This window comes from Laetiporus sulphureus (assembly GCF_001632365.1).
Source record: "Laetiporus sulphureus 93-53 unplaced genomic scaffold LAESUscaffold_95, whole genome shotgun sequence".
Taxonomy (NCBI): Eukaryota; Fungi; Basidiomycota; class Agaricomycetes; order Polyporales; family Laetiporaceae; genus Laetiporus; species Laetiporus sulphureus.
The window spans coordinates 60,073-69,390 of record NW_024468604.1 but is presented as its reverse complement, the minus strand read 5'-3'; the positions used below and the strand labels follow the sequence as shown (position 1 = coordinate 69,390).

The 9,318-nt window shown below is 52.6% G+C and overlaps 2 protein-coding genes across 2 annotated transcripts; both read right to left on the bottom strand.

Moving 5' to 3' along the window:
* Positions 1-1,357: 1,357 nt before the first annotated feature.
* On the bottom strand, positions 1,358-2,022 carry LAESUDRAFT_764971 (uncharacterized protein; the record flags this gene model as incomplete). Its single annotated transcript, XM_040913551.1, has 2 exons — positions 1,358-1,598; positions 1,652-2,022. The coding sequence occupies 2 exons, from the start codon at positions 2,020-2,022 to the stop codon at positions 1,358-1,360; spliced, it is 612 nt and encodes a 203-aa protein (XP_040757805.1).
* Positions 2,023-5,334: 3,312 nt separating this feature from the next.
* LAESUDRAFT_732655 (ARM repeat-containing protein) lies at positions 5,335-9,180 on the bottom strand. The gene is made up of 14 exons (XM_040910279.1): positions 8,917-9,180; positions 8,775-8,868; positions 8,338-8,727; positions 7,753-8,292; positions 7,467-7,696; positions 7,347-7,409; positions 7,267-7,291; positions 7,121-7,194; positions 6,813-7,020; positions 6,631-6,736; positions 6,495-6,566; positions 6,274-6,435; positions 5,984-6,218; positions 5,335-5,924 (listed from the first exon to the last, which is right to left on the bottom strand). The coding sequence occupies exons 1-14, from the start codon at positions 9,003-9,005 to the stop codon at positions 5,456-5,458; spliced, it is 2,757 nt and encodes a 918-aa protein (XP_040757804.1). The 5' UTR covers positions 9,006-9,180; the 3' UTR covers positions 5,335-5,455.
* Between the last annotated feature and the right edge of the window lie 138 nt (positions 9,181-9,318).

Genomic DNA, 9,318 nt, shown 5'->3' with positions numbered 1-9,318 from the left:
GAAGGAATACCACACTTACCTGAACAGACCGAGGTCCGATAGAGAGCTGCCATCCTGATCACTGGATGAATAAAAGATGAACCAAACCTGCCAGATGTACCGTCATACAGAGTATAACTCCGTATCACAGCTTCTACATCACAAAACAAGCCTGGTAAGCAATACAAACGATGAAAGAACTCTCACCAGTCGTGCTCCCAACCTTGTCTGACCTCCAACGACCAACCGTACACCCTCTAGCCATGCCGATACCCAGATAACAACGTTGGAACGGTGTATAACCCGTAGCAACAGCCTTATACCTGGCGCAAGCGGAGATTGGCCACAAAGTGTTGGAAAAGGTGCTGGAGAACGGGCGCCTAAGGAGAGGTTGGAAAAAATGAACTAGGGAACGCTTAATACAGTTGCGCCGGGTCCAGAAACGGGCGACAGTGTAGGGAAGAAGGGAAACAAGCCTGCGCAAGTGCCGCGCAAGACAGAGCTATCGTGTAAGATGAGGTGGACAACGTTGTCTGTGACAGTACCTCACGAGGATACCAAGGAGATTGCCGACGGCGCCGAGCGATCGGAACGCAACATCAGAGTTGCGCCGCAGTTGCGCCGGACCAATGGGATGCCGAGCTTGCTGTTGAGGGTGTCCACAAGCCTATAACGTCTCAATTAAATTGCATAGATTGAAAACAAAATCCATGGCTCCAAGGGGCTTGGAGCCATTGGCATATAGATAGGATCGGACGAGGGAGTGGGCGGTGGATGGGGTGGGTCTGCGTGAAGGGCTCGACGCGTTGGGCATCGGTAAGGCGGTGGCGGTGAATGAAAAACGCGGCGGGCTCAGACGCCGTAGTGGTGAAGCACGCGTGAGCAGCCGGCTGGTCGCTGCATAGAGCGAGAAGAGACGGGCACACGACGTCTCGCATGAGCTCGTTCATGTATCTTCGACGTAAGCAGAGCACGCAGGGGTAGCCGAATAAGGGGGGAGATGTCTGGAAGGTCAGTATATGCGCCCTGGGGCGACGTGCGATAACGAGCGATTGCGACTCACCTGCGAGAAGAGACGGGCGACTGGCAGAGCGTGATGTGGCACGGCACGTCCTCGAGCATCGGCGGCGCGTTTGCACCGCGTGGTGGTGAAGGAGACAGGAGGGGGTGAGTGGCCGTAAGGTGAGAGCAGACAGGCAACCGGCGGAGCGTGAGGCGGGGTGAGCTGCACAAGCCGTCCATGTGCGCTTTCGCTCGTCGTGGATGAATCCGGACAGCGGGGTGCCATGCGCGGCGAGCTGAACTGAGTGAATGCGCCGCGGTGCAGCGCGCGATACAGACTGACGGCGACTCACCTGGTGTGTGCAAATGACCCCGCCTACGTCCACTCTCGCCCACCTATGCGCTCCGTGAGATCCCCACCTCGCCCTCCTGCTGTGGCGCCGCTGGCGACGGTGGGCCGGCCTTGTAGACGTGAGCGCATTCGTGACGCTACGTTGACAGCGATGATAGCGTGGCCGTACGTGGTGGAGTCATCTCGTTGGGTGCAGGGAATGTGGTAGCGGCGAACGAACGACACGGAATGTTTGCGTGAGGGATGCGAGCGCACGCCCGGTATGCTGTAGAAGGGCGAGAGCGACGGCGGCTCACCTAGTATAGCGTCCCAACCCACCCTACGTCCGCTCTAGCCCACATACGTGCTCCCTGAGACCCAACGACTGCCCTCCTCCTGCGTCGCCGCCGACCCATCGCCGTGTTTTGCATGCGTTTACTCACTCGCAAGCCGTTGTGATCGGGTGATGGCGTGCATGCATGGCAGATGTGGGAGGCCTGCAGAATCGATTTGAGTGGGGAGAATCCAGTGGTGGAGAATGGGGAGAATTCGGTGGTGGTGGACGGGGAGCATCCGGTGGTGAATGAAGGAGGTGGTGGTTGGTAGGAGGTGGGTGCTGTAGAGAGCGCGCGCGCGCGCTTGTTCGCTGAAGAGTCAATATCGTTCGAATGAAGGCTAATACTCACCTGAAAATTGAGAGCGGGCGCCATGCTAACCTAAGCAGAAGACAATGAGAGTAAATGGGAGGAGATAGACATGAATGAGGTCGAAGGAAGATGAGGGGAGGACGACGCGAGCACACTCACCGATCGGGGAGTCAGACGCGCTGTGCACATGAGGTGAAAGGGCACGTCGTGGAGCCTTGAAAACAGTACCGACGGACTCGAAATTTTGCAGTTGAGTCATTTAGATGTATTGCTAGGGGGCCCCAGCACCGACAAGCGAGCGGATTGCAATGCACGAGAGAAAAAAGCAAAAAGTCACCAGGACCATAACGGGCGCTTACCGACTGAGTCGAAAGGGCATCCCGTAGAAACACAAATAAATTGCGGAATAATGAGAATTTAATTAGCTGGGTGCTTGAGATGTAGAGCGAGGGGGCCCCAACAAAACCGAGGTGATAGAAGTAACTGAGGGTCTTAAAAAGACCAATATTGACCAAACCACCACCGTGAGGAAACCTGCCCGATTGGGAAGCCTACAGCGCCCGTTCCGCTCAACTGGGCATTGGGGCCCCTTTGGGGCCTCCAAGATTCGAAGCGTGGCTTTCAGATGAGGGTATTTGAAGAACATAGCACAAGAATTGAATGTGCTATGGAGGGCCCTCTGAGCATGGCCGTTAGGGGCTAACGGCTCCCGGTATATAGATAGATTCGAAGCCTGGCTTTCAGATGAGGGTATTTTGAAGAGCATAGCACAAGAATTGAATGTGCTATGGAGGGCCCTCTGAGCATGGCCGTTAGGGGCTAACGGCTCCCAGTATATAGATAGGGTAAACTTGACTGTCTTTCCCTTGTGCATAGTAGCGATGCAGACGTCACCTTCACCGGTGGCATAAAAGACACAGCTGTCAGCTGACGTGATCGGCTTGTGTTTGGTCTCCCGGAATGTGGTGAAATTTGAGCGTACCGGATTGAAGTGTCAGCTTGCACCTGAATCGAGGATACGGGTGAGCTTCGGGAGCTTCACTCCCTCGACCTTCAAAAAATCAGTCGCAATGGCGAATGCGAACGCCTCATCATTGCCTGTTGTCACTGCATTCGCACTGGCACCCCCTGAGCCCCTGTCGTGCTTCCTCCCTCTGTTCTTGCTCTGTGGCCCTTGGCCCTCTTTTCCACCACCTTTCATCCAGCAGTCCGCTTTCAGATGGCCGGGCTTATTGCAATTGCTGCACGTCTTCCTCACGTCCTTGTCACCTGATCTCGTCATGAGCGCGAAGTCTTCTGCAGTGCTCTGCGACTCGTCCAGGGTAAACTCGTCGCGTGTGACTGAGTAGATCTGGTGTAAGAGTTCGTCAGATGTGATGGTGGGAGTGGGAGTCGTGGTGGTGCCAGTAGCCTGGATGGAAGCCAGGTGAGCAGCTGAGAGGATGGTGCGCACGACGGGGTGATAAGACTCTAGGAGGCAGCTGATGATGAGCACTTGATATTGCTTGTCGTCAAGAACACCACCAGCTGTCGTGAACTCGGCCTTAAGCTTCTGGAGCTTATCTAGGGTCAGTCGAGGGTCCTTCTCCTCAGTGCAGCGGAGAGCATGCATGCGTCGGAGCAGTTCAGCCTGGACAAAGTCACCGCGATTGTCGTACTCAGTGTTGACTATCTTCCAAGCTCTGGACGCCTTCTTCTCGGGAATAATCCGGAATTTCAGTGTTTCCGGTAGCGTCTGGTACAGAATTGTTTTGATCGCCTCATGTCCGGCTGCCCATGTGTTGTACGCGTCCGCGTATGCCTCGTCTGTGTCGGAATCCACCCCTGGAGCCGTGGGTGCAGTAGGCTCCTTGTCGCGGCCATTGAGATATCGCGCCAGCTTTTTTGCCGTCACGGCGGACCTGAGTTGCTCCTTATAGAGCACCCAGTTCAATCCATCTTCCGCAAGGTGGGGGATCCTGACTGACGATTCGTGATTGCTGAGCGACATCTTGTAATGGCCAGCGGGGCTCATAACCTGTAAACGGATGGAAGAGGAGTGGACAGGAGGACACATGCTAGAGTCAAAGGCTTCAGCTCCTTGATGATAAAAGGACTATATTAGTAGTATGTACCTAGAGTCAACTACGATACATCAGTATGTAAGCTGCATTCATGCAGGACAGTATCAGTACTCACAGGCTTCAGCTCCTTGATGATAGAAGGACTGAAGCCCGCAGAACGAGCGAAGTGGGTGAAAAGTCTTACGGATGCTAACACCTGATAAGTACAGAAAAGAAAATACCAGCTGATAAGTCCATACTTAAGTATAGCTAGGCTTGATATTCCAACACCTCTATTATATCCTGGAATAGACAGGTCCGACCATATCATTCACGAGTCTGGACCATAACATGTGATGTGGACTGTCACCTGATCTCTACGTGTCATGTCTGTGGCTGAGTGACATGAGATATTGGTGAAGCACGTGATCTGTGGCATGAGAAAAGTCACATGCAGACTTTGTGGGGAAAATCTGTGCCACACCACTTTGCTACTCAAATAGTGGCATCACCTTCAGGCAATTATCCCATTGGATGAAATAGGATTACCTCGGCATAATCATGGCCTTTGTAGATAGTTGCCATAGTAGCTACCAGAACCTAGCCGATTATGGTATCATGTTCACATGTAGGTGTCAGGCGTATTTACCTTAGTATAGTGACTGAGGTCCCTACCTGCATGTATATAAGTATCCATGAGGAAGCTGCGTATCCCCAGTTTCATTCATCTATTTCATGCAGCTTTACAAGCCATTACCCCCTCTTTGTGTGATATAAGGCTAAGGGCCCTTTGAGCCCCTTTTTGCAGGCTGCATGTCACTGCATGCCTTTTTAGCCTGACCCTTTGTGGCAGGCCCTTATTTTGGTATTTGTGCAGGTCACTGAGCATGGCTAGCACCTTGCAGCCATTTCCTTGCCTTTTGGCAGGATCTATGATGCACCGTGACACACTTACTGTTATCTATTTGGGATGTAGCCACAGCTACAGCCATGACTGAGCCGACGCCAGACCAAACTGTGGGTTAGCTGTTACGATTGGAGCTTAGCCGAGCCATTGGTGAGGCGGGAGCCATCATAGCCACACCAAACCAAACCGGACCAGACCGTGGCAACACTAATTGCACATACTGTGGAATAATTTAAAATTTCGTCACAAATTGTTTACAGGGCTAAGCTTAATATTATTATCACTATTGCTTCACAATTCTTGCAGTGGAAAAGTATTGTTATGCATGCTGTGGAACTCACCTCTATCCAATTTACAACAACAACAGGTTCTTTCTTATTCAGCTACAATGAGCATCCGGTAAGATACATAACAACACTTGAATCCTCCCGCTGACGAAAATGTATCTATCGCGACAATATCTAGTGAATAGCACGGACCAGACAGCAGATAGAAAGCAATGATATTTCCCCACATCATACTAATTGCACGGACCGTCATCTGGTCCTCATCCCTCCGCACCACCCTCGTCCTCGCTTTCCCATTGCCCTAGCTGCAGCCCCAAATCCCGCACGCTCGATACGGCAATCAGGAGCTGATGGTTCGAGTCGAACGCTATCAGCATCTTTGCCATGTCTTCCAGCGCGAAGTCCTCCATCTCTTCGAGCAACATCAGGTCGTCCTTCTCATCCGCGAGGTCCGATGCCGGCCGGGCCGCACGCGCCTTGCGTTTGTCCGCAATTCCCTGCAGCTGGTGCTTTGTTGCCTCCATAATGCCGTCGTGGATCTGTGGGGCAAGCATTGATGGTCCACCGAGCGCGCGCATCCCATCGGTGAAGCACTTGTATAACGACGCGAGGAAGGAGCAGTCGGTTTCACTCGCGATGCAGTTCACAAGCTGCGAGAACGTAGCTGAGACCATCTGGTCCGTCAATGTCGAGCTCGCCTTTCCGCAAGAGACCAGCATCGGTATCAACCTGCAGTACGAGCGTCAGTTCTGGTGTCATGTACCAGTCGAGAAAGCATGAACACTCACATGGCGCATGCTTCTCGGACGCCTTCATGAAAATAAAACCGCAGAGACGGGAGAACCAGTTCCAGAGTCTGGGATAGGTATGGTGCAAAGCGAACGCCAAGCGTCGACACGTAGATTACCAACGTTTCGAACGCCTGGCATTTCTCTTCGAGCGCTGACGTCTTGATACCAACTTGCTGGCCATCCATGCGGATCGTCTCCCAACCCTCCTGCTCCTCATGTTCCTCGTCTTCATCTGGGCAACTTAAACTTGAGTGGCCGTCTAAAAATTGTCTACTGCGATCACGAACCATATATGGACAGATCCGCCTTTGCACTGGCGGCGATGAGCAGTGGGGGCATGACCACTGGTAGATAGGGCTCAAATTCCTGACCCATTGCTTGACAGACCTTCGCCCACGTCGCAATAAGATAATGACCCAGCATTGTATCATTCGGATCGACCGGACTGTCTATGCTCGTACATCAGGACTTTGTATAATGAGCTCAAAGACAGTCCAAAACGACGTACTTTGAATACGCATCAGCAGCTCGATGAATCGGCTAGCATCTTGCCTGAAAACGTCACGACCAACGGCAATCGCTAATGTCAACGATGAAACTTGACATGAGGAATCATTCGGGTCGAAACGTGATTTAACGATTACCTATTAGTCCAGCACACTCCATGGCCCTGACTCTCAACTTGGCGTACTCGGTGCTGTTCGCATTTTGAAGCACATTCAAAAGCAATGGCATTATCGCCGAATAGTGCTAGGAAACATGATCTTCGTATGAGCTGAAACTCATGACACATCGGACGGGTGATAGTGAACCCAATCACGCCTACCTTCGCGAACGTCGCCTCACTGGCATCAGCGACCATGGCCAGCGTAGTAATTGCTTGTTCCTGGACATATCGTTGCGGCTGTGCGCCAGAGCCAGGGTTGAGCAGTTTGAGCAGACGTTCGACAATCGGATCTAGGTACGGCAGTAAAGTCTCGCGTTCCACGCCTTCGCAGAAGTTGATCAAGGCGGCGGCGGCGTGCGAAGCGACCCTGCAATGCGCGATAATTGGGAGAATGAAATAGATCCAGGAACGAGAAAACGACAATGACAAATGTGTTCTGAACCGTTTGCCAGGCGAGCAATACGCACCGAGGTTCCCGAGCTTCGAGAGTTGGTATAAGCGCGCCAAAGATTTGCTGATGGAACTTCTCTTGTATAACTTCCTGCGGAGAATGTGTTAGTTCATGCGCTTGACATGGAATGGTCGCGGCTTCAGTCGCTACAGCCATGCGTACCTCGAGGTCGGTGCACAATTGTCCGCTATACATCGTGAACTATGTCAAAATGTTCTAACATGCCCGAGAAAGGTACTGACATGCATTGACACGCAGCATACCGCACGCGAGGATGCTGATCATTGAACATTGGAATTACGAGGCTGTTGCAAATACGTCATCACGGTTGCCGTTGCGCAATATATGTCAAGCGGACTGACTCGATGACCTTCCCCAGCTCATGTTGCATTACTTTACTGGTGCCTTCCGCAATTGCAGCAATAGCCATGAGGCCAGCATGGCGTAATCTCCAATCGTAGCTCGCTAGCATGGCAGGGATGTATTGGAACGCGGGCGGCAAGGCAGCCTTACCGCCTAGAGCACACGCGATACGATCAATGGCCTGCTCGTACACATGAGGATAGGTATCGTCTGTTGGGTCCTCCAAGGGCTATGGACAACAAATTCAGGGACTGCAGATATAGAGCGCACGTGGAAATTACTTACATCCGCCTCCAACCAGATATCAGTCTCGTCCTCAGGTATCTCGCCCATGCCCTCCAGGCATCCCCGGACCATCACTGCGGTCCACCCATCCACGCGCTTAACCATTGACGGGCGCGCCTCGGTCAGACTCACCATGAACTCAAGCGCCGCTTTGCGCACTTCCTCCTCCTCGTGGTCGCTCTCGTGCTCCTCCACTGTCGCCTTACTCTTCCCGTTGCCGTTTTGTGAAGGCGGCGGGAACACGAAGCTGCTGCCTCCAGCAGGATTCGGGCGCGCGACGGTGGGCGTAGGGCCCGCATCTACGGCAGGGACGATTAGCGGCGGAAGGAAAGAGAGAAGTGCATGGAGATGTGGCTCGAATAGTGTGGGATGGCTCGATGTGAGAGGAGTAAGCGCGGAGAGGAATGCGGGGAGATGTGTATGTGGAAGACTGGGGAGGGTGTTAAGCATCGGGTACAGCAGCGAAAGCGCTTGTGCTTGCTGAGCTACGTCTAAGGTAGACAGGTACTGAACTGCAGCGCGCAATGCAGCTAGGCGAACCTAAATAATGGTTAGTCTGGCACGTAACGACAAACATGTACGCACTTCGATGCTCTCCGCGTCTTCCAAGCCCTTCTGGAGCGTACTGAGAACTACGTCCAAGCGCAAGTCGATGATTAGGTTGGGGGACTGAGAAAGGATGCGATACGCTGCTTCACGCGTTATTGAATCATGGTTATCGACCATGGTGAATGTCTGTGCTTGAAGGGCGTGCCATGGTCTACCTCGTTGCATAGCATTATTAGCAAGGTCAGCCACGGTGTCGACAGTTTTGCGGCGAACAACGGGCGAAGGCTCATGAAGCAATGAATGAAGTAGGATGCGTTCGAGTGTGGCGAGGCTTTGCGATGACAGATGGTCATAGAGTGAGAGATGGGTCGTCGGCGAGGCTCGGAATAGTAGGCGACGAAGGAGCACGAGAGAGAAAGACCTCATCTAAGACCGTCAGAAGAGGTGTACTTTAGAGTAAGAAATAAACTCACCACAATAGTATCTGCATTCGTCGAGAACTGCGCGAGCGCGAGAAGGTACAGTTCTGGCGTCTGCGCGAGACGATCGTTGACCGCTTTTTCAGCACTGCAAACAGGTGAGCGAATTTTCTTCTCAAAGTGTGATAGGACTTGCTTGGAACGAAGCTGATTGTCTCCCTGGACCAGGTTGGAGAGGATCTGGGTCAACTCTGCGGTGACTTCGGGAGGGACTATGGCGTCCATGACGGCGTATTATGGTACGCGAGGACTTCTTTTCAAGATAATGTCAGGCCCGTAGTGTCTCAGTGTTCCTGGGAAAAAGTTGGTGATCTTGCGCGTTTGTCCGCCTTGATTGCAGTGGAGGATAAGGAGAAGAGGAACAGAGTGAGCGAAGGAAAGAAAGAGAGATGCGAGCAGCACTGCACCTCGGCGCTTCCGAGGGCGGGAATAGAAACTCTTACATATTGATCGCATCTATACATCTCTTCTTTGGGCGACATGAAATGATGAAATTATAAGACGCAGTGCTGTGCTGCTCTGCGGCGTGATTTGTGTC